This window comes from Schistocerca gregaria, chromosome 9 (assembly GCF_023897955.1).
Source record: "Schistocerca gregaria isolate iqSchGreg1 chromosome 9, iqSchGreg1.2, whole genome shotgun sequence".
Classification (NCBI taxonomy): domain Eukaryota; kingdom Metazoa; phylum Arthropoda; class Insecta; order Orthoptera; family Acrididae; genus Schistocerca; species Schistocerca gregaria.
In genome coordinates, this window is record NC_064928.1 from 28,427,373 (window position 1) to 28,453,620 (window position 26,248).

Consider the following 26,248-nt stretch of genomic DNA (forward strand, 5'->3'; position numbering starts at 1 on the left):
ATTTGTGCGACTTTTGAACTACTGGGTAGCAGCTCAACTCAGTACTGATCTCCAGCGCTACCACTACTGTCACCAACAAATCTGAAGTCTTAAAATACTGATCCACGTATGGAACCACAGGCCATGGCAGCTACTTTGTGTTCTCGCGGAACCAGAGGCAACACAAGCGGGAAATTTGCCATAGACCACTTTGCAGACTATTTCTGTTCTAGTCACTGATCAATGCCTTGGCAAAACCATTGTAAGAACTAAAACTTAAACAGTTGTTCTAACTGGTATATGAGGAAGAACTTGCCTCTAAGGCACTCGATTATGCTGTCCACCACTACTACTACTACCACCACCAACAGCAAATCTAAGTGCCAGAGTAGTACGTAGCGGGTATCTCGTCGTACACTGCAATTGTGGGATACGGGAGATATTGACTAGTAGTTTACTCAATTATGCTCTCCAGTACTACACCATCATCAACAACTAAGCTAATGTTTTAAAACAGAGTCGCAAAGGGAGCCTAGAGAGCACCCTCGCATACTATGAGTGCTGTGGTACAAAGGAGCTAGTATGTATGCATAGGAATGATGAAATTTTGTCAGAGATCACTTTACAGACTTTTTTCTCCTCTAATCGTCGATTAGTGCCTCGAGGAGACTTCTGTAAGAACAAAAGCTGAGATGCGTGTCCCAACTCGAACATGAAGAAGAACCTGTTTATAACAACTGCGTGGTTCTCTGTAGCACTACCACCGCTATCAATAACAAATTCATTCTGAAGTCTCAAAAATAGTGGTCCACATATGGATCCCTGGGGAGATTCTCTGATGCGACAACTTTTGACTCTATTCGTGAGACATAGCAATTACTGCAATTACTGTTTACCTCGATAGTGCTGTCCAACACTACCACCACCATCAACAGCAAATCAAACCCGAAGTCTCGAAATAGAGGGACACGTGTAGAACCTTATGCGCATACTCCCATAGCACGATTACTGACTGCTGTTGTGAGACACGGAAATTAGTGGTTAACTGTCCGTCTTTATGGCGCTCTCCAGCACTGCTTCGACCACCAGCAAAAAATCTAATCTCAAGTCGCAGAACAGTGGTCCCCTAGCTGCACTACTTTGACCACACAGACCGACCGGTGGGTAGCGGCTCACCTTGATGATGCTCTCCAGGACCCTGAGGCTGGCCAGCTCCGCGAGGCTGGCAGCGCGCAGGTAGTCGCCGCCCTCGCCGAAGACGTCCTCCAGCTCCCTGCGGGCCGCGTCCTGCCACTCTGGATGCAGCGCCAGCACCGCCAGCACGTAGCTGATGCAGATGGCAGTTGTGTCCGTGGCGGTCAGAGCCATAGTGACGAGCTGCAAAGGCGTCGCAGTTGCATCAGCCTGGACCCACGATTGTTCACTTCGTACAGTGACCACAACAAATCCTCGTGGGCGCTCAAAATACAGACTGCAAGTGTTAAAAAATATCTCGGCTCAGCCGCTTGTTTAAAGTGTAAAACACTAACATTGACGCGTTTCGGAAGTCAGGCTTCCATCATCAGAATAATAAAAAGAGCCTGTTAACACTTACCGTGCGCTGCCGTAATATTACGTCGCGAGCGGAAACGAAGAAAATGCGGCCGCCGTAATATTACGTCCCGCCGCATTCCACTTTCTTTTAGTGTATCAAATGAATTGTTAGCGTTTCCGCTACAGCCTGTAGGTCCTGTAATACTTGTAGTTCATCATATTAGCGCTAGATCGCAGCACCTTGTGAGGTAATGCGATATATCCTTATATATTTCCGAACGAATTCACGTGTGTTTTTCACGCGTATGTTAGTGTTCTGTGGTGTCCTGTCGTTTGTTTACCGTTGATTTTGGCGCTAGTATTTTGGTTTTGGCTTCTTTATCTTCCTTTTACCTTCAATGGCGAGTGATGAGGATGCAAAACTTCGAAAAATGATTGAAGAAGTACTTGCTGAACCTACTGATGATGACTTTTCGGATTTCGATAGCGACAGTGATTACGAAATGCCGGAAAATAACGATAGTCCAGGTAAGTCTAAGACAGTTCATGTTTCGATTTGTTCTGTTACGTTCCGTATTATTTCAGACACAGATTTGTCGTCAGATGAAGGTGAGCCACCGCCTGTGTCCCCCCCTCCCCCCCCCCCCCCCACTCATCATCGAAACAGGCCAAGATTGAGTGACATTTCACAGGATGACTGGACTATAGTGGATCAAACAGCAAACATTTTGTTATTTACAGCTTCTCATGTTGTGCTAAATATGTAGGATTCGGTGAGTCTAGTGAATATTTAGATTTTTCCTCATTTTATAAATGACAGGGTTATTTCAATTATGAAGGAACAAACAAACCTATATCCTAGACAGAAGCTGGCCACACTGAGAGCACAAAAGAAATTAGAGCCCAATTCTAGATTCAAGCAGTGGAGGACGCTAACAATTGGTGAAACAAAGACGTTTCTGGTTATTATCCTCCACATGTCAATCAGTGAGAGGCCAGGTATGGCCAGTCACTGGTGTAGTGATCCAGTGGTCAGCTGCAATGTTTGCCCCAATATTATGCCAAGGGACAGATTTCTGAATATTTTCTCTATGTTCCACATAAATGACAACTCAAAGCACAAAAGAAAGGTGAAGTAGACTTAGATGCCCTTCATAAGGTCAGGCCTCTTCTGGATGATTTGGTAAGGAATTTCAAAGAAAGTTATCAGTCAGGTGAAGCGCTAACCATTGATGAAGGTATGTGTCCCTTCAGAGGGCGTGTAGGTTTCAAAGTTTATATGGCTAATAAGCCAAACAAATATGGCATGAAGCTATACATTCTTGCAGAATCCAAAACTGGGTACTTATACAGCTTTGAAGTTTACCACGGAAGGGACGATAAACTTGACGACAGTGCTTCTGCAGTAGTAAAGCGATTGCTCGGCGCATTCCAAGGTAAGGGCCACACTGTATATGTTGACAGATTTTACACCAGTGTTCAGCTAGACCAAGAACTGGCTAGAGCCAACACTGGTCTTGTAGGGACTGTAATGCCAAACAGAAAAGGATTGCCCAAGGCTCTCAAAGAGGGTAAACTCAAAAAGAGTGAACAAATATTACGCCCCAGGAACGATGTGCTAGCATTGCGATGGAAAGACAAGAGGAATGTGTGGATGATAAGTACCAGGCACACATCCTCAATGTTGCCTGTTGCTACAAGAGAAGGCAATGAGAAGTTGAGACCAGTAGCTGTGCTTGATTACAACAAACATAAAGCTGGTGTAGGTCTTTTTCATGAGCGTCTTTCATAAGGAGCACTTGATCACAAAACAGTGAAGTGGTGGAGAAAGCTTCCCTTCCACTGTATAATTACGGCAGTTTCCAATGGTTGTATTTTGCACAATTGCATCAATGAGAGAAAAATTGAGCACTCCTAAGTTTATACAGGAGGTCTGCACTGAGTTAGTGTTACAGAGAGGAGAGAGCTGACTTTGCGAAATTATTAAGCCGGAAAGCATCGCTATGTTCTCTGTAACCCCACTTTAAAGGACCTACCAGTTTGGACTACATAGCTAGCCTTGCACGGGTTGCACTGAATTTTATAGACCCCTGATCTCTCATATTTATCGCTTTCCTGCTGTAAATTATTTCTTAGTTTAAATCGCAGCGTATTATTGGTCAGCTGTAGCCACGCATATTTGGGAAACGGAACACCCCGTGTTGGGAATAGATCAGGATCTCGTTATTTTAGATAGACAGGAGAAAGGCAAAAAGCTGGATCTACTAGAACAGCTGGAAATTATGATACATAGCGTGGATAATGAGAACACACTGAATGAACAGCTATGTGGTGATACAAACAAGTTTTTCAAACATTTCACTGGTTTCTTTTAGTAACTACATTTTTAGCAACTGGCTGTTCGTACAGACATCTCTGTCACTTCCCCGTTTACTTGCGCGTGAACTTACTCGTGTTTCAGTGTCGTTTCTGGCTACGTGGTGTGTGTGGTATCAACGAAGACGCACGGGCGGTTTACGACGATATTGGAGAGAGCCACGTGGTTAGGTGTTGAACACCATAGGTGACACCATTTTAGAGTTTTTATATTTTGACGACTATGCAGAAATGCACCTTGGAAGACACGTCTGCAACAAGGCAAGTAGCCACGATGTTTTAATTTTGTCAATTTTATTGTGCCTGGTGCATGTTCCATTTTAGCGAGTTTTAATAGGTTCTTTTACTTTTTATTATTCTGATGATTGAAGCTTGACTTCTGAAACGCGTCAATGTTAGTGTTTTACACTATAAACAAGTGGTTGAGCCGATATATTTTTTAACATTGAAATTGACAACCACTACCTCTGATCCAGTATGGATAAAAACGAATTGCAAAGCCATCCCAAAGGTTCTCGTGAACGAGGAAAGGAAAACTGTTAAAACTACCATACAAAGAATGATAGCTCATCAGAAAATTTAGCTCATTTTGCGATTGTATCATAGTGCATTTGAATGCAAGATTGAAGTTGCAAGTGAGTAGTGGACTTGTAGCACACAGAACTGCCAACTGTGGCCCTAGCTGCGGGTCCTCCACCTGCCGCCTCCTGCCTTCCCCTCGTCCCGGCAGCAAAGGGGGCAGTGTGGCGGCGTGAACCCCCTGCTCACCAGGCTGCACTCACATCCCAGCTTACGTTCCAAACCTCTCCCCGGAGTCTTATGGACTGAGAAGACCTGACACTGGTGACGTGAACCGACCATCAGGTGGGTACATTAAGCTCACCAGGCTGCACTCACATCCCAGCTTACGTTCCAAACCTCTCCCCGGAGTCTTATGGACTGAGAAGACCTGACACTGGTGACGTGAACCGACCATCAGGTGGGTACATTAAGCTCACCAGGCTGCACTCACATCCCAGCTTACGTTCCAAACCTCTCCCCAGAGTCTTATGAACTGAGAAGCCCTGACACTGGTGACGTGAACCGACCATCAGGTGGGTACATTAAGCTCACGAGAGCACCCCGCGGACTTCCCCTTACCGATGTCATTCATTCAGACAGGATGTGTAGGGCAAGACTAGGACGTCAACGAGTGCAAACAGGGAGACACAACTCTCAACCGTTTTCGTGAGCACTTGTTGCAGGAATATCGAGTACCTGACACCGTTAGGTGGGGAGCAAGGACGAACGGCCCAGTCACAGCACCATCCCTGATACGAGCAGCTACCTGAACACTGGCGCCGGAGCTATGCTGAAATCTTCGTGTACAAGTGCATTTAGAGTTTTCTTCATACTGAATATGGTTGTTTTGAGCGTTCAAAACACCTTCCATGTTTAAATTCGCTTCGTCGGTGAACAAGATTCGCCTTGGAAAGAGAGAAAAATCCATACAACGGTGTAAAAATCAAGTACAGAGATTGGCAAATGCCACAGAATGCGTCCGGAGCATAGCGTGTGCTTTCTGATGGTATGTGGTTGGTGTTGGTGTTCATGCAGAAGCCTCCAGACTGACGAGTGAATCACCTGCAGTGGCTCGAGTACTCGTCGATGGGTTCTCTTCAACTTGACGAAGCACCTCCTCTTCCAGGACGACAGTGCACCGCCATCTCGGAACACCCCAGTTGTGAAGGAGTCCGCGTAATGTCCCAGTGCCGGTAACCACTCCCATTCCTTTCCTTTCGCCCACTTCAACTTTCTGTTTACGCACAAAACCAACTTATAACAGTTGCGAAAGGCAACTACGGACCTATCGTTTATCTCGCTCGGCTGCGAACTCCTGGGGAATTGATACAGGATGTTTCGAAATTCATGCAACGGACTTATAGAGATTGTGGAGGGGAGTTAGAAGATCACGTTTTACATAGCAAGCCATGTCCGGAAACAGTTCGTCTCCATGTCACAAGGAAAAAAAAGAGCTACTGAGTCGCACGCTAGATGTTTCTTCCGCACTTCGCCTTTTATGGTAGACTAGCCACATTCACGAGTGGTACGATGTCACGTGGTTCCTGGAGATGTGTCAGTTCACATCACGCTGACTACAGCAGTACTGTAGTGACAGGATACGTTGTTAACTTACACAGACGCTCGCAGTAATGGAAGAGAAGTTCAACGTCTGTGCCACGTGAGCCGGCCGGTTTGGGCGAGCGGTTCTAGGCGCTTCAGTACACACTAGTGTCCACACACCATCAGATTATTTGACTTGTCGCTCCAACGAAGTAGGCGAGTGTCAGCAAAATCTTATTAGGCACAGACTGACTCTTGACTATAGACTGGTACAGACAAAAGTAGAACTCGTACAGACTGGTACAGACTGGTACAGACTGGTGCAGACTGACTAATCGGAGGTCTGTACACTCGTTATAATGCATCGCGCGTTCATGTGTTACTGCGCGAGTGTGATCCGCGAGGAGAAAAGGTTCTACGTTAGCAGCCATGTCATTGGCTGCGTTATATATTAATACGCGGATCGTTGGAAGCAGCGCCATCTCGTAGTGCGGAGACGGGCGAGCGCTGCGCCTGCGCTGTTGTGCTTAGTGGGGCGCGCTCTAGTGGGGAAGTTGTGTACGCGCTGACTACGCGGAACTACGTACACAACATCCGGTTTAAGTAGTTCTAAGTTCTATGGGACAGATGTCCTCCGATGTTAAGTCCCATAGTGCTCAGCGCCATTTGAAGGTGGTGGTGGTGGTGGCACGGCCACAGTGGTAGGAGAAGGGACTGAGGCGTCGGACTTGACCTGCCTTCCGTCACAGCGGAGCGTCGTGCTGACCATTAGGCTCGTCGAGAAATGGTCAGCTTCTTCTCCGACGAGGCGATGTCGTTGTTTCAAGAGAATGTGGAGCATTACATAGTGGTCGGCGCATTCAACTGCGTTCTGCAGCCCGAGGACCGACACCTATACTTTGGCCCCGCTACCGGCACAGGACCTCGCGCTACGAGACCCCTGGATCCTACACACGGGCAGAATCGCGGGTACGTGCACCTCAGCAGCCACTCGGCCAGCCGCTTGGACGGGGTGCACGTGTCACGATGGCTCCGAGATTCGACAGTTGCCGATGAGATGCGGCCAACGGCTTTTAATCACCACCGAAATTATACCTGCGGCGTTGCCTCGCCTCGCCAACAGATAAGACGCAGTAGGGCACCGTGCAGAATGAGCGTTTCTCACCTCCGCGGTGAGACCTGTCGCCATGGGATTGGGGATCTTTGGCGCCGATGCCAATCGTGTGAGCGAGCTTACAATTCCACATTGATGTAGTGGATTAGTTGCGTCAGACCTGCCGTGCGCATAGCATTTGTGGGCTGTGGCAGACGTACACTATGTGATCGAAAGTACCAGGCCATATCGATGAAAACGACTTTCAAGTTCTTGGCGTCAACTATCGAGAATGCAGGAATTCAATGTGGTGTTGGCCCACCCTTAGCCTTGGCAGCTTCGACTCTGGGAGGCATACGTTCAGTTAGGTACTGGCAGGTTTCTTGAATAATGGAGCCCATTCTTCCCACAGTGCTGCACTGAGGAGAGGTACCGATATAAGTCGGTGAGGCCTGGTATCAAGTCGGCGTTTCAAAACATCCCAAAGCTGTTCTGTAGGATTCAGGTCACGATTCTGCGCAGGCCAGTGCATTACAGAAATGTTTCCGTCATGTAACCACTTACCCACAGGCAGTGCACTATGAAGAGGTGCTCGATCGTGTTGAAAGATGCAATCGCCATCGCCGAATTGCTCTTCTACAGTGGGAAGCAAGAAGGTGCTTAGAACATCATTATAATCCTGTGCTGTGATTGTGCCACACAGGGGTGAAAGCCCTCTCCATGAAAAACACGACCACACCATAACACCAAGGCCTCCGACTTTTACTGTAGGCACTACACTCGCTGGCCGATGACGTTCATGGGGTATTCGCCATACCGACACCCTCTCATACGAGCGCCACATTAGGTACCGTGATTCATTACTCCACATAAAGTTTTCCCACTGTTCAATCGTTCAATGTTTACGCTCCTTACATCGTCCGGCATTTACCGGCGTGATGTGTGGCTTATGAGCAGCCGCTCGTACATGAAATCCAAGTTTTCTCGCCTCCCGTCGAACTGTCATAGTACTTACAATGGATCCTGATGCAGTTTGGAATTCCTGTGTGATGGTCTGGACAGGTGTCTGCCTATTAGATATTACAACCGTCTTCGACTGTCGACGGTCTCTGCCAGTCAGAAGACGAGATCGGCCTGAACGCATTTGTAATATGTGTGTCCCTTCACGTTTGCACTTCACTATCACATCGGAAACAGTGGACCTAGGGATGTTCAGGAGCGTGGAAATCCCAGGTACAGACGTATCACACAAGTGATACCCAATCACCTGACCACGTTCGAAGTCCGTGAGTTGCGCAGAGAGCGTCATTCCGCTCTCTCACGATGTCTGGTAGCACAATGCAGCAAATAACAAAAACGTATGTTTTTGGGGGTGTGCGGATACTTTTGATCACGTAGTGTATTCCTAGCCAGGTCAGAGGACGACGTACGGGTGGCGCTACAGTGGCTTCAACAGTACGGTACTGCGTCGGGCAGTGTGGTGAATCTGCAGAAGACGAAGTATAGGGATGCGGGCAGAGCCGGCCCCGGGCGCGGCAGTGTCCATCTCTAAAGCAGCCGCGCTCACACGTTTACGGATACTCATCCAGGGCCATACTGAACGTACTGCAGCGGTCAAGTACCGTCGAGTGTGCCACTCCACACGCGACGCACGACGGACATGTTCCAGCGGGTACAGTACCTTAATAATGTCAGCTCCAAAATTAAACCATGTCGCCCGTGTGCTACCGACGTCCATTCCGATTGCTACAAGGCTACGAGCTGCATTCGGACGGTACTGAACTTGATTTTAAAATTCGTTATGACGCGTTGCGTTCGGCCTCACGTCAAGCAGAGCGCGGCCAGTGTTTCTCGGAAGGATGCGCCCGCCGACTGTGGCACTCTGAGCAACTCAGCCTGACAGGCGCCGCTGTCGTCGAAGCGGGGTCACTATCGCCGCGCCCATCCAGTCCCTGTCGGCCATATTTCACCACCATTCAGTCACATAAGAACGAGACGAATGGAAAAACTGGAAGAAGCCGACCTCGGGGAAGGTCAGTTTGGATTTCGAGGGGCATGAAGAGAAGCAGTGGTTGGGAAGGGAGTAAGACAGGGTTGCAGCCTTTCCCCGATGTTACTCAATCTGTATATTGAGCAAGCAGTAAGGGAAACAAAAGAAAAATTCGGATTAGGTATTAAAATCCACGCAGAAGAAATAAAAACTTTCAGGTTCGCCGATGACATAGTAATTCTGTCAGACACCAAAGGGCTTGGAAGAGCAGTTGAACGGAATGGACAGTGTCTTGAAAGGAGGATATAAGATGAACATCAACAAAAGCAAAACGTGGATAATGGAATGTAGTCGAATTAAGTCGGGTGATGCTGAGGGAATTAGATTAGGAAATGAGACACTTAAAGTAGTAAAGGAGTTTTGCTATTTGTGGATCAAAATAACTGATGATGCTCGAAGTAGAGAGGATATAAAATGTAGACTGGCAATGGTAAGGAAAGAGTTTCTGAAGAAGAAAAATTTGTATGGAGTGTAGCCATGTATGGAAGTGAAACATGGACGATAAATAGTTTGGACAAGAAGAGAATAGAAGCTTTCGAAATGTGGTGCTACAGAAGAATGCTGAAGATTAGATGGATCACGTAACTAATGAGGAGGTATTGAATAGAATTGGGGAGAAGAGGAGTTTGTGGCACAACTTGACAAGAAGATGGGACCGGTTGGTACGACGTGTTCTGAGGCATCAAGGGATCACAAATATAGCATTGGAGGTCAGCGTGAAGGGTAAAAATCGTAGAGGGAGAGCAAGAGATGAACACACTAAGCAGATTCAGAAGGATGTAGGCTGCAGTAGGTACTGGGAGATGAACAAGCAGCTTGCACAGGACAGAGTAGCATGGAGAGCTGCATCAAACCAGGCTCAGGAATGAGGACCACAGCAACAACAAGAACGCTCCTCGTGGACCGCAGCCATTTGCAGAACGACCCGGTCTTCACACGATCGACTCCTACCGCCAGTTGGAAAGACGCCAGCACGCCGACGCGGTACATCGGCGCTGCCCCGCCGTACGGCAGAGGAGAGTGTGGCGTGCGCTCATCCGTCTATCCTCTCTCCCCGCGGAAGTGCGGGCTCCGTGGTACGCGACAGTGAATGACAAACTCGCTAATCGCCAACGGTTCCACTCCATGGCGCGCCTTTTTGCCCACTTTGCTCAGCAACTGATTCTGATCGAGATCGGGTGACATCTGGTACGCCAGCTACAAGTTGGCTGCTCACATGACGAGTGTTAGCCCCACTCTTATGGCGGCCGCCCGCGCCGGTTGACTCCGGAGCTCTTCCACCCTGATGCCATCCACCCGCCAGCCGGCTGTACAAATGCAGTCCTCTGGTTTAAAGGGACGTCGCTATACTGCTTCTTCCACGACCATGACAAAGAAGTGTTAGATTTTTGGTCCTTCCTGCTGGACAAACACAGGGACGTACAGTCCCGAGCGAAATACCGCCCAGTTTCCCCAACTATCTGGATTCGTTGTTCGTGGACCCTCCGACTATCTCGGGTGTTCCACGTGCAAAAAGAGACAGGAGCCAGGCGCCGATGGACCGTGACTCAATATCTAGTTCGTAATAGAAGACCGAATGGCTCTGCTCTTAGTGTCATAAATGCGAGATCTAATTTTTCGTTCCCAAGTAATTCTAAAAACTGATGACTTTGCAAATTATGAGTACATAATAACACAATAATTTCATAATCTGCCTCCAGAAAAAAGGAGAAAAAAATTTTCGTAAGGAAATTTAAATAAAAATGCATACACCAGAACTTTACATCAAATTAGTGTGGTCATTTTGTCTACTGGGTGATCAAAAAGCCAGTATAAATTTGAAAACTTAATAAACCACGGAATAATGTAGATAGAGAGGTAAAAATTGACACTCATGCTTGGAATGACGTGGGGTTTAATTAGAACAAAAAAAAACCAAAGTTCACAAAATGTCCGACAGATGGTGCTGGACAGCAAAACGTCAATGACTGCGCATGACAATCGTGTATAAAAGGGGCTGTAATGAGAGAGAGAATCAGATGCGCCAGCAGTCGCAGCATGTTGACGTTACCTGAAAATGCGCTTTTAGTGAAGCTGTGTTATCAGAATGGGGAATGTGCTAGTTCAGCGTTACGATCCTATCGCCATAGGAAGGGGAGTCGAACGGGTGAAGGTCCGTTGACAAATGCACCTGTGGCGAGAATGATTTCGAAGTTCGAAGCCACGGGTTGTTTAGGCGATAGACCCCGTAGAGGCCGACCGAGCACAAGACGTAATGCTGCTCAGACAGTTCAGGAAGAAATGAACACTGTAGCGGGTTCGTCTATACCCGGGGAAGTCAGCGCTCGTGCAGTCGCACGTCGCACGTCGCACCGGCATTCCATACACTACTGTTTGGTTGGCACTGAGGCGTACCCTCCGATGCTATCCGTACAAAATTCATCGGCATCATGAACTGTTACCTGGCGATTTAGTGAAGCGGAGGGCATTTGCGGTGTGGGCGTTTCAAAAGATGGCGGAAGATGACGATTGGTTGAGTAACGTGTTGTAGACAGACGAGGCTCATTTCACGCTCCGAGGGTCAGTCAACGCCGACAACTGCAGAATTTGGGCTACCGAATATCCTAGAACTGTCGTGGAAACTCCATTGCACGACGAGAAAGTCACGGTATGGGTTGCATTTACCACATCTACCGTTATGGGGCCTTTTTTCTTCGAGGAAACGCGTGATTCTGGTTTTGTAATTGCTACCGTGACGGGTGAGAGGTACGCCGATATGTTACAGAATCGCATCATCCCCAGCCTGGCTGATAAACACCTGCTGGAACGTACGATGTTTATCCAGGATGACGCTCCACCCCACATTGCTAGACGTGTGAAAGATCTCTTGCGGGCGTCGTTTGGTGATGACCGTGTGCTCAGCCGCCACTTTCGTCATGCTTGCCCTCTCAGGTCCCCAGACCTCAGTCCGTGCGATTATTGGGGTTACCTGAAGTTGCAAGTGTATCGTGATCGACCGACATCTCTAGGGATGCTGAAAGACAACACCCGACGCCAGTGCCTCACCATAACTCCGGACATGCTTTACAGTGCTGTTCACAACATTAGTCCTCGACTACAGCTATTGTTGACGAATGATGGTGGACATATTGAGCATTTCCTGTAAAGAACATCATAACATCATCTTTGCTTTGTCTTACTTTGTTATGCTAATTATTACTATTCTGATAAGATGAAGCGCCATCTGTCGGACATTTTTTGAACTTTCGTATTTTTTATTACTTTTTTTGTTCTAATAAAGCCCCATGTCATTCCAAGCATGTGTGACCGATCACCCGATATATTATTTGATCTTAAGTTGTGACGAGTATATTGTGTAACTTATTTTGCACTGCGCAAACCGGGATGATACTTATGACAGAAACATGGAAATCAATAAATACGGTGATAATACAGCACTTGCAATGAATTTTTACCTCCGCATGGGTTTTTCACTGTGTCTGTTGCAAAACAAACTTGGTTTACGTTCATACACGGTTCTCAGCGATGACACAAATTGCCGGCGTACTACGCATATCGAAACATGTATTGCTGCAAATAGCAGACGCCGTACGATTGAATGGATTTTTATGCAATCTGCTCCAGAAGCTGTATCCCCTTTCTGTTCAATGACATACGCGAGATTTTGTAGTAGCTTATAAGGTTCCTGAACTGTCTCAAAAAATAGTGCAAGGTACATCAGCGGAGTATATTTTGCAGATACTACTTCAATACTCTGCATCCCGGAAGTTTCCTCGTCGTGCCTATACTGATCAGAATGAGCCAGTGGTCTCTTGGGAGACAATTTTCTGAGTAGAGAGCATCAAGATAATAAATGAATGACGAAACATTGATAGTTTGCTCACTCTAAGTCTCCGATAATTCTCATTCATTGCGCCATCACAGTTGCACACTTTTAATGAGATTACATGTTTGTCACTCTGGATCATCTTCAGATCTTTGTGGTTGCATCAGGAACGCGTCTTGTATACTCAGAATCACATACAGTACACCAGATTACGTGTTTCGATCACTCTGGATCATCTTCACATCTCGGTAGTTGGGAATCATATATATGTGATTCTGTATACACAAGATGGGTTACTATCAAATTAAAAATGTGTTACTGAGACGGCACACTAAATGAAAATTAATTTAAATATCAATACAGTTGTTAAATCTCTCTAGACAATTATGTCGTCTATAGTCATAATAAGTCAGAATTAATTGGGTAATTACGTGGCAATGAAAAAGACAAAGCAGTACCAACAGAAAGTTTCGATCGAGAGACCTTGCGTGTATCGAACCAAGCACTTACGCTACAGGATCGTCGAATGCTACCGACCGTACAATGAATATGAGCACGTACATAATTTTCAAACTGCGTTTTCTTGAAAACGGTTGAGAGTTGTGTCTTCCTGTTTACATGAGTTGAAGTGCTAGTCGTCTCCCACACAATCTATCAGTACGAATCAAATGAATGAGGGGAGTTGCTGCTGTATGTGAGGAGTACACAACGTGCTGGGACTGGGTTTCACCCTCCAAGTTCTCTCATCATCATCGTCGAACACAAGCACAACAATACACGCAGGAGAGGTCCCAGTATGCGTGGAGAATAGGAGAAACCTTAGGAATCAGGTGGCTGAACTTGCCAATCAGCCGCGCATACGGCTTTATTAATCGGCCTGAAGTGAGTTTGGATGACACTTGTATTTGCATTATTCCTCTGGTGTCGGAAGGTGAGGAACCTGGGTAGCCGCTAGGGGTCTCAGCCGCGCGGCGCGCGCCTGCGCAGCTGACTTCGCCGTGGGGGTGCGCCACTCTCCGTACCACGTGAAGCCCGTGGCCAGTTCGTTGTTTTTTTCTTTCTCGTACTTCAGTTGCCCATCGGGGCGGGCTGGAAGCAGCATACGCGCTGCTCTTCAGCCGAAAGACATAAAACATACTACAGAAGACATTTAAAAATAACAGAAAGGAGAAAACATGGTGTACATATGTGTAAAAAAAAAGGGTAACATTATTAATGACAATAGACAAAAAGGGGGGACCGTAAAATGGAGATGAAAACCGTAAAAAAGCATCGCACACAAAAAAAACACACACAGGGACAATTAAAAGAACACAAGGCAAAGTATGACCGGAGCACAAAAGTATCGACAGGCTGAGTAGCACAAAACAATCACTATGTACAAGTCCAGCACACATGGATGGCGATGGATTCCTGGTAGGCATCCCAGTTGGCACGATGGTAGTCATGGATGACCTTGGGAGGGGGTGCAGGGAGGGGGATGGTGAGCAGACATGACGGTGAGAAGGACGGAGAGGTGGTCACTACCTGTGGGGTCAAGGATGCCGGCGGTGATACACCCAAGGACGTTGGCAGAGGCAGAGACAACATTGGGGGTGATGTCGATTTCGGGATGGGTGTGCTGGGGAAGGGGAACAAGATCACCATGGATCGTGCGGAGGAACTGATGCCGCTGCTGAAGGGCGGCAGGGGAGTGGCTAGGGATGTTAATGTCAGCACGAATAACATAGTTGGGTAAGGTGCAGTCAGTGTGAGAGATGAAGTCATAAGAAAGAGGAGCAGTGGAGCAGACATAGATAGTGGCGCAGGTGATGGTGAGGGAGGGGAATAAGACACAGAGGATAAGGTGTTTGTTGGGGTCATTGACTAGGGATTTTGGCTGGACGGCCATATGCTTAAGGTGGCCAATCGTGACTCCACCCTGGCTCGAGGATCAGGAGTGTCAGTGCGGTGGAGGATATAGGGAGAGGTGCAAATAGAATGATGCGGCTGGAGAAAGGTTTTGTTCAAGAGGAAGGTGTTGACCTGGTGGTGGGAGAGAGTGTTCAGGAGTAGGTGTTTGTTGGTGTGGAAGGAGTGGATGTTCGGGAAGAGGATGTGACACTCGTGCTATGCTATGGTGGGAAGAGAGGGGGGAGAGATGGAAGGGGTTTAAACTAGGTTGTCGAGGTGGGTGAAGTGGGCTTCGTTGTGGGAGTCAGTGGCAAAGGTGTTCAGGTGGAAAATGGAGCAGGAGATCTGTTTGAATGTGTGGGGGCGCTGAAAAGGGTGAATGTTTGGATTGGACAGAGGGAATTGTTGGGGTGGATGGGAGGGATCAACAGGATGGGCAGGGACTGTGAGCTCAGGGGCGGCAGGAGGGGATTTGGCTTTACACTTGTGGGAGTAGGTGGGATGGGGGATGTTGCAGGTGTTACAGGAAGGAGGAGCAGAGAGATTGGGGCAGTTTTTAAGAAAGTGGAAGGCCTTGCAATAGGGACAGGTGCGGATTTCGCAGTTGGGGCTCAGGTGATCGTTGTACATGAGGCATCGCTGGCAGTGATAGGATTGGGGAGGTGATTTGGAGGATTCAACAGGGTGGTGACAGTGGTAAATCAGGGCACCCTGGGTGAGGAGATGGTCAGTGGAGGGGGCGGACTCCGAAAAGGCACGCATGAGGTAAGTGCGACAAGAGACATTGTGGACACGGGGCCAGCAAAACAGATTTCCAGGTCTGAGTGGGAATTCAGTTCCACCAACACCGCATCCTCTGTGATCACCAGGCTGAGTCTGGTGACCATTAAGGTGTAGGTGGGGAGGCTGGGGCTGATGAGGAGAGGAAGAGGAGAGGAAGGGTGTCAGGAATGCATGGGGGCCAAACATAACATGTGGGGGTTTACAGAGAGCAAACGGGGACTTCATAATGACTTAGTCCCTGCTGGGAATTAGTTGGGAGATGGGAGCACCAGGTAGATGCTTTCGTATCTCCATGGTGATGGTACAGGCATCAAGGAACTTAGGGTCTGGGTTGGACAGGACAAAGATGCAAGTGGTGGCGGCTGGGGTTTGGGTGGCTGGAGGGGGGGTGGCGTCCATGGAGACAATGGGAGGAAGGGGAGGAGGTGGTGACTTTTTGTGGGGTGGGAGCAGAGTCGGCAATGATGCGCTTTTGGGGTTTTTTGGAGACTGTAGACTGTAGGCTGTGAGGAGGAGAGAGGCACAGGGAGGAGAGGGAGGTGGCAGGTGGCAGATCCCAGTGGCCTGGTGGAGGTGCAGGGAAAAGCAGCTGGTTCAGTGGCGGCAATGGTGGCCCGGTGTGACGTGACATGTGCGGGGTATGCAGATGCTGAAGTGATGTGGGCTGAGAGAGGGGAAGTGGACCACCTGATGGGCGGAAGTAGAGGCAACAACAGAAACGTATGTGAGGGTGGGGGCAGGAGTGGGAGCTGTTGAGGTTGTGGAGGGTGGAGGAAGGGTGGGAGGAGATGGGGGAATGGGTGAGTGGTAGATTGGGAGGTGAGGTGTAAGGAGGGAAGCCAGGGGCGGCACTTCAGGAAGTGACAGTGGCTGAGGGGGAGGGGGAGGTGTAGATGACAGTGCAGGTGGGAAGCTTCACGGTGGACGAACGGCGACAGACGCAGGCAGCGACGGCGATGGATTGCAGCGAACGGATGACGACGGACGGATAGCAGGTGGCGGCGAGCCCCGAACAGGCGCGAGGAGGCAGGCAGGCAGGCAGGCAGGCAGACAGATGGACAGCAAACGCAACAGCAACAAGCTCTTTGAAAACGTAGGCTCTGGAATCTGTCGCCTTCGAACGAGGGTATCCAACCCTCTAGATGGCCAATCGTGTTCCTGTGGTCAGGTATTTATACTCCATACAGCGAGAGAAGAGCTCTGACAGTTGAAAAGGCCTTGGTGCATGTCCGAGAATCCACAACCGCCAATCAGATCGTGAGCTTTTGTTTACATTACCATGGCAACGCCCCAGTGTTGCCTCTGCTTTCAGTTGGGCCACCTGCTACATTCAGGTTTGTGTGTCTACGTGTGCACTCCGCTACTACTGTGAGTTTCTTGCCATGTGTATAAGTGGAAAGGTGTGCGTAAGTGAGTATAAATGTACAACGGAACTTGTGGAATTAGTAAAACGATACAAGCCACAGAAGACACATTATGTGATTGATAGAAAAAGGTGTAAGGGAAGACTCCGTTGATAATATTGTAATTACTTTATCAGACGATGACGACTGCAGCAGAAAATACACCGAAGACTATGTGGTCATGACGGGCGATGACCAGTCAGATGAGGATGATCTTGGGGTTTCCATCCCCCTGCAAGAAAAATGGAGGTAACTCCCTTATTCGATATTTTACCCCTAACATTTGTGCAGGCTGAAGGCCTGAACACAAGTTACAAAAATTGCTTTAAAGAATACACACGGCTGAAGGCCTTACTTAAAAAAAATATTTCACATAAAAGCTCGGCAGAAGGCCACACACTGGACATTGAACAACTCAGGACTTAGGGCCTGGATAACAAGAATTTCAGATAGAACAAACTTTTTTTCTAATAATTTCTGGGTATGCAGCCCGATCCCGTCGACATTCTGCCACGATATTTCGGCCCAGAGACGTCCGGCCATCATCAGGTGAGTACACAACTACTGAAGAGCCCAGATGCAGTCGCGGTATTTATACCGATTCTCGCGCACGTGTTGACAAGCGCGGCATAGCCGAGTTGTACGTGCTGCCCTCGGTGGTGAAATTCACGATGGAGATTGAAAAAGATGGTACTTTACCATTTGTAGACGTGCTAGTATGCCGTAAAAATGATGGGTCATCAGGACATTCTGTGTACAGGAAACCGACCCACACAGATCTGTATCTCCAGGCGTCAAGCTGCCACCACCCAGCACAAACAGCCGGTGTTCTCAGTACCTTAATACATCGAGCGCATGTAATATCGGACGATGAAAACCTCCACGCAGAATTAGAACACTTGGAGAAGGTTTTTAAAGAGAATGGCTACACTTCACGCCAAATAAGAAAGGCCATTCGCAACTGTCATAACAAGAAGCAGCGCACTGAGGACGCTGATGACGACTTTACATCAACTGCGTTTCTTCCATACGTCGGGAATGTGTCGTCGAAAATAGGCCGATTACTGAAGAAGAATAAAATCAAGGTTGTCTTCCGTCCACCAGCAAGGAACTGGGCCCTGGTTGGATCCGTTAAAGACGATTTACAACTGAAGAAAGCAGGCGTCTACAAAATTCCCTGTGAATGTCGCTCTGCATATATTGGCCAGACAAGAACTGTCCATGAACGATGTACAGAACATGAAAATACACCCGCCTGCGGCAACCGTCCAAATCAGCAGTACTGTATTTCATTGGGGCATTCAATGGAATACAATGGAACAAAAATTTTAGCTCCGGTTTCCGGATTTTGGGATTCCGTAATCAAGGAATCAGTGGAAATACGTCTTGCCGATAATCTTATAAATCGTGACAATGGCTTTCAACTGGATAAAACTTGGAATCCTGTTATTAAAATTATACATTCACAGCGGAATAGACAGCGTCATTCGATACTCAATGACTAGATGATCTTTTACTTTCACCCCCGAGGACAGCACGTACAACTCGGCTATGCCGCGCATGTCAACACGTGCGCGAGAATCGGTATAAATACCGCGACTGCACCTGGGCTCTTCAGTAGTTGTGTACTCACCTGATGATGGCCGGACGTCTCTGGGCCGAAATATCGTGGCAGAATGTCGACGGGATCCGGCTGCATACCCGGAAATTATTAGAACAACAAATACGCCGGGAAAATTTCAGAAGTCACATCAGAACAAACTTTTTTTAAACAAATCAATCTTCAAATTTTAATTTAAGTCGACTGGGGGCCTCGCACAGTACTGCAGACTAAAATGAAAAACACAATCTAAAAAAAAAAAAAACCAAGAGAACAGTGGTGTTCAGAAGTGAACTCAAGAACGCAGAAAGCCTTGTGCGCCACTCACAACTGACAGGGAAACGGAATGACGGCCCTATTGCAGCGTGAACTCTACCGGCCGCTTCTGAAATCATCACCGCCCGTCAGGAACTTTGAAACTTCCCCATTTCCAGTGGTATAAAGCTTTTACATTTTGAATTTGTACTCGAATATACACGAATTTTTGAAAGTGGGTCCATCATTTAGAATGACCTGCAATAATAAGAATAATAACAAGAAGTGAGGAAAAAAGGCAGACAAAAACAGAGGCTGGAGAAGACGGGAATGGAGAAGTCGACAAAATAGACGTAAAGAAATGGGAGAATTGTGCACACTGAAAGCGAAGGGGAAGGTGGAGGACAAGAAAGGGGTTGAGATGAAGAAGGATAAGTCAGTGGAGGATAGGCACTGTGAGGTGCGATTAGAGGACAATCAGAAGTGCCAGACCAGCTGGCTGTGCCGCACCTCGTCCCGGACCTCCGAGACTGGCACGGCGGTCTGCCCGCCGGGCTTCACCAGAGTCTCCAGCAGTCGCTGCCGCGTCTTGGCCGGTCCGTCCTCTTTGGCCGCCGACCTTATGGCGATGACCTCCTCTACCCGCTTCCGCAGCAGCGCCAGGTACTTGAAGACGGCACGGCCCTTTGGAGTCAGACGGAGCAGCGCCTTGCTCCGCGTCCACGGCCGCACCATCATCTTCTGTAAACACCACCGGCATCTGACAAACAGCGCCTCCATTTGAGGTTGGGGAGGAAGTACTCCCTGGGGGGCCTTGCAACACTGGTCCTTCTAATGACAGCAGTCACAATAATTTTTCAAGATGAATAGATCCACTCCAGCTGTTCGTCACAGATCCTTTACATGGATAACCCAGGTTTCAGGATGTAAATCTCATCTTCAGGTGCCACAAAAAAAGAAAAACTGAAAGGAATGTTATACAGGGTGTTTCAGAAGTTATGTTCAATATTCAGGAATGTGACAGTAATGATCATTCAGAACAAAAAATTTAGATAAACATGGTCTCTAAAACGGATACCATAAGAGCTACGAGCAATTTTTGATTTGCAGACTGTGAAACAAATCTCCTCTACCGCAAGCTCTTTGCTTTCCATATTTTGAAGTGGCAGTATGTACTAAAACAAGAAAAAAATGTACAATAAACATGTGCTCTAAAATGCATACCTTAAGAGCTACGAGCACTTGTTCATCTTCGATACTTCAAAACCCAACTCTTCTAATGAGTAAGAGCTCATAACTTACAAGGTATGCATTTTAGAGGACATGTTTACTGGACATTTTCATATTTTTTTGGTCCACATTAACATTTCCCAAAATATGGAAAGCAAAGAGCTTGCAGTAGAAGAGATTTGTTTCACAGTCTGCAAGATCAAGAATTTCTCATAGCTCTTAGGGTATGCGTTTTAGAGCCCATGTTTACTTAACTTTTTTGTTCTGAATGATTATTACTGTCATATCCCTGAATATTGACCACCACTTCTGAAACACCCTGTATAAACTTAATTAAGAGTAAAAGTGTCCATAAAAATGTGAAGATTGTCATGCCGTGATTGCATACGAGGAAGTGGTACCAGTCATGTAAAAAATCCTGCAAATTTGTAAGGTGTCAGGCAAATCCAACACCTTCCACGAAAACCCTGACATGATAAGCAAATCCAGTAGTAGGTCACATAGCTCGGAATAAATCGTGACATTAACCAAAGTAATACGAGTAACGAGTGAGCAAATGGAATACCACAGACTAATACAAGAATGCCTAAATGCATATCGTACCTTCCCACCGTGAGGCACACGCAGTTCCGAGGGGAGAAGCGACAACAGAAGCCCAGAGCAGAACCGTGGTAAGCTAGAAGGCCCTACGATAAGGGATGGACTGGACACCCACGTCGCCAGCCTTTCTCTAAGACTACCACCCGCACGTTTTAGCGTGAGACTTTTTCGCGTCCCTGTTACGTCAAGGACCACCCTCCAGCCCATGTTAAAAGCTAGAGCCCTCCAGAAGAACAGTATAGATCTTACGATAACGCTAAAAGGACCACACCAGCTGCAGGTTTTAGCGTGAGACGTTTTAGCGTCTCTGTTACGTTGCAAACTTTAAAAACATTGCCTCACCACGAAAAGTATAACGTTTCTCATTGGATAGACAGAATCTTTGTAGGCGGAGCTTAAGGTTAATATTGAGACCCTGGTTGGTCAGATGAAAACACAGCCAGATAGTTTTTTTTAAACCAACTTCGGTAAATTGTAGTAAAGAGAAGATGAGAGTTGCTTCCGAGATGGCGAGGTGAGCGGAGCTGTGCTGCCCGCCGCTGCCCTGACGCTGCCTAAACACCGACAAGGTAATGAACGCACGCGATGCCGCATTTTTGAGCGCATAAGGCTTCAGTCAGAACTGCAGAAGTCTCATCTGTTATACCCCCTTTTTTTGCGTAATACTAGTGTCGATCGTCAATTAAAGCTCATGGTGTTCACATTTGCCACTTGAAGTAAAGATCTGAAACGCGATGATTTTTCTGTTATATAGTTATTGAGAAGCCACATCAGCCACTGTAATTTACGACAAGTTAGATAAGTAAATAAAGATAATTCAGCATTACTGTAGACCATTTTGATAGTTTTCTCTTTTGTGAAACTTAATTTAAACCTAGATTATAGATGTGATATGGCATAGGTCATCCTTCGATCCATTGTAGAACTTGGAAACCCCCCTCAGGGAATATTCGTTCACATTTTTGTTGAACGCAGGTGGTTGTTACCATCCTGTATTAAAACATTTCCTTTTATCAATAGTGCAATTTATAAACGATATTTTGTGATTAGAATAAATTTCCAATGGTAAACTTAACTGCTTTTTCGACGTTATTTTACCAGCTAACTAAAAATAGGAAAGCCTTGAGCCCCTTCCACTAAATTTAGTTAGTATTAAGATTCTTTTACAGGGAGTGCAGTGGAGCTGACGCTGAGATCATTAAGTATTTGGTTATATCATAGCTAGTCTCACTGAACTCTTCTGAATTCTACATGTCATGTGTGGTCTGGCGTCTCCTTACCAGCAACAGGTCCCAGCTTCAAACTAATTAATTCCCTAAAAAAACATGCTCAGAGCGTCGTTGTGCGAAAGTGGTAGGGAGACACAATATAGAACAAACAGACACCACCATGAATGTTTAGAAAATGGCGACCCTGCCAGGATGGTAAAATACCATGATTGAAGGTCGACCACATGCCTAACTAGGTCAGAAAAATATCCTGCTAAAAAAATTTCGTAGTAAATTTTTTTTTCATAAAGTTATACATAGTCGAAAACAGTAACTGCAGAGATAGATAGTAAAAGAGTTCAAGAAAGTATTCAATAACATTCTAGCAGAGACAACAGCATAATTAAGTTATAAATTTTGAAAATTGTTAGAATTAAGTATTCTCTCCAACGCAAGCGCACAGGTGGCGGATACATCGTTGACAAGTTGATTCTGACCCAACAAGTAAGTGAATGGATTGTCAGTCTTGGTAGTGTCAAGTCGTGTGAACAAAAAGTTTATGAAACGGGTGAGATCGTATGAGCGCATGTTAACGCGAAGTAAAGCGCATGAATTGCTTTTAAAACAGAAAATAAGGGATTCGGAAAGATAAGCAATGGCAGATCGAGACCTTTACCGAATTTAGGTAGAGACCCAGTATGAAAATGGACAGAGAATAGAGGACAGTACAACAGACGATGCAGTATCGCTAGAAATTGGACATATAACGCACCATAACAAGGATAATGTACGCCAAAGCACAGAAAACCTAGGTCAGCATACGACAGAGGAGCAGGAAAGTAGTGAGACAGTCGATGAGGATTCTAACTTGCGTCTTGAATGCGTAGAACCCATAGTACAAGTAATCAGAGCTCTCTCACCACAGAGTAAAAGGAATGCGAGCAGAAACGTGTCACAGCACATTTCAATGCAATCGGTTGCGAACTAACACTTGGGCGAAAACACAGAGCGTAGGACGTCGGAAGAAAACGCAATAGGATCCACCAATCTGGTAGAATTATTACAATTAATGACGGAAACCGTGACATGACAAAATAAAGAAATTGCGAACCAAATTAAAATTCAGAATGCAGAAATGACGAAACAAAATGCAGAAACCACGAGACAAATGCGTGCGGTTAAAGAACAAAACAAAAAAATTCAGTTACACCTAAGTCATATTGAAGACGAGGCAAAAGAATCTCGATAAAGTGATAGAAAACTTAATAACAGGTTACAATCAGTTGAGAACAGACATTGACAAGGTACAAGTGGACGTACAAACATTGCGTAATGACATTCAGGACGAGATCAAAACATTACGTAACAACACCCAGGGAGAAGTCAAGAAACTAAAGAAACAGATAAACGAAATTACTAGACAAGCAGCAGGTACAGCGCGTGAAATTGTTGAAAACAGTGTGTTACACAAACGTATCACAAAAACTGCGCTGAAAAGATATGATAACCGCATAGTCAAAATAGAAGCGCAAACGAAGCGACAATTTCAGAAATTGCGAGCAGAGTTGTTGCAAACCATTGAAGAGCGTAGTGAACAGGATCGAACAAGCACAGAGTCTGCAGCCACATCCGTATCTGTAACAGCACCGGAAAAACAAGCAATTAACGAAGATATTACGCATTTGCGATTCCAATCACAGGCGGAAAGTAACATACGTGACAATGGAAAGCCAGGTCGTGAAGAGTACAGTGCAATGCATTCAGCTACACGTTCACAACCGATGGAAGAAAATTATTGCGTACCACTCCAACGATACTACGCAAGGGTAGGCGAAAGTTACAGTGGACAATATCCAATGGGTCTACCACAAAGGGAAAGAACGACGAGAGAAATGATCAGAAACAAAAGTGACGAAGAATCGCGAATTTCATATGGAACTATGACGAAGTACGACAACGATCATTTCCTCACAGTCCGAAAATTTCAACACTTTCGAGAAGGAAACTCATTACATCCACGAACTTTTATTGATCAATTCCAAGTAGTATTACCAGAACACTGGACGCTAGCACACAAATTAGACTTTATATGTGCACACATGTCAGGAACAGTCGCAGAAATCATGCAAAATGTTGCAGCGAAATGCCGATCGTACGAAGATTTGAGAGAGAAGTTTCTCTCACGATATTGGTCCAGCGAAGCTCAGATCAGAGTGAAGTACGAATTATTGCAGAACCCATACTTTGAAAATTCAGGAGAGAAGAGACCCGTGAAATTTTTCGAAGTAATGGCAAACAAAAATCAATGCTTAGATGTACCATACAGTGACGGAGAGTTGATTAAATTATGCGCGATGAAGCTACCATTGAAATACCAGCAATCATTAGTAGGTCGCGGAGGCAATGACGTCGAAGCATTTAAAGGTATTCTAAGGGAACTAGAGTTCATATTTTCGGAAGATGACGCAAGAAAAAGACGAAGCGTACGTGAAAACGAAAGCAAAAAGCAGTGGAATCCACAAGACACAGTACGAAGAAACAATAATTACGAACCACGTGATAACTTCGCACCAAGAAACGACAATAGATTTCAACAAAGAACGGGTTATGGATTTAGAAGAGAATATGGCAATAACTATAATTCACCCAGGAACGGCAACAACTATTACAGAGGGAATAACGACAACCGGAACAGGTACTGGAGAATCAAAAGACCGACAAATTATCAACCAAGAAACCACTATCAACAAGCTGAACAAGAAAAGCGAATACAGATAGAAGAGGTTGAGGTAAGACCACCAAAACCCGATAAACGTTCGAATTGACAGCTAAGTGCCCATGCCAAAGAGAATGACGCACCGACCCAGGACAATTGCAGCACCTTGAACAGAGAAGTAAAAATCTTATCACGAGAAGAGAAGAAGGAAGAAACAAATCCACAGGGACCAGAGGAAAACGAAGACAAGAAAATAAGAATATCGTGTTCGGACGAAATTAATTGGGAGGATACTGACGAGGAAGATGAATTATCAGAGGCATGCACAACGAATGTACGAGGAAAGGACGAAGTAATGAGTATTGCAGAGCTGTTTGAGATGGAAACCAGTGAAAGCAAATTCAATGAGGTTAATGCGCAGTCGACATAAGTTGAAAATAAGTTACGAGTGGGCACACAACCCACCCTATATAATGAAGGAAGTTACGAAGTGATAATTAGAGCATTTAGATGCGATTATGTGAAAGTAGCGACGAAGAAGGAGAAGATAGACGAGGATGAGGAAAAAGTAGAGGATGTTGAAGAAAGAGTAAATGAAGGAAGAAATAGAGAAGAGGAAATAAAAGGGAGAGAAGTAGCAGTCGAAGCTTATCCTACAGAAAGTTTGAATTCACAAGGGAAATTCCTAAAAAGACTCATGTATGATTCAGTGGAGGATTCGTTGATGCAAGAAGAAGAACAGAACCAACGCTTTCAAATTCAACCAATTGTGAAGGCCGTGGTAAAGCATATCCCAGTCAATATTGTAATTGATAGCGGAAGTGAACTGACTGCGATCTCAGAAAATTTATTCATGCAGTGTAATGCCAATGAGGAATTGCCAGTTCTGAAAACACGTAAGATTAAAGTAAGTAAGTGGTCCTATTAGAAACAATGCTGCGGAAGTTACGAGACAAACAAGGTTAACTCTTTCGTGCCAAGGTCAAAAGATCGAAGCCAACTTCCTGATTATACCTAAACTAAACGTAGATTTGATTATAGGTGCAGATTTTTAAATGAGAGACGAGCGATAATAGATATGGGGAAAGGTAGCGTAACATTCGGGAATGTCACACTTCTCTTTGAGCAAAAGCTAAAATTAGAAGAAATACCAGTTATAAACAAACAATTAAGAATGATATGAGATAAAGAGGATGAAGAATTAGAATGGTATGCACAAAAGAAGGAATCGCCTCAACTCATGTTAGAAGTCCATAAAGAAATCGACGAAAAATTGCAAGAAGTTCAGGGTATTTCGGAACACAGTAAAAGAGAATTGGAGGGTATTTTACGAGATAAAGCAGAGGTACATTTACCTAAGACTGGCAGTATTAAACACTTTCAGTATAGGTTTGAAGATTAATTTTATTACTCGTAAATAATCAGCACAATATTTCAAGATTATGTTGCAGATAAGATCGTCAGGAGAAAGAAGAATGAAGAGAGAGGCAGGTGGGAAAAAGAAAGTAGTTTAAATAATAACACCAATAGTATCATTGATTAAGGTGAAGGGATAAAGTGTAGATAGTCTAACAGCATGAAATACCAAAATGCTATACAC

At 45.9% G+C, this 26,248-nt stretch overlaps 1 protein-coding gene across 5 annotated transcripts in view; it reads right to left on the reverse strand.

Annotated features, from left to right (window-relative positions):
• LOC126291558 (cytochrome P450 4C1-like) overlaps positions 1–26,248 on the reverse strand; it is a 136,190-nt gene that overhangs the window by 16,012 nt on the left and 93,930 nt on the right. For all 5 annotated transcript variants that reach the window (XM_049985074.1, XM_049985071.1, XM_049985070.1 and 2 more), the window contains 2 exons: positions 19,405–19,635; positions 1,156–1,356 (listed from right to left, as the gene is read on the reverse strand). In XM_049985074.1, coding sequence (XP_049841031.1) covers positions 1,156–1,356; positions 19,405–19,635 — 432 coding nt within the window. The remainder of the gene's footprint in view (positions 1–1,155; positions 1,357–19,404; positions 19,636–26,248) is intronic.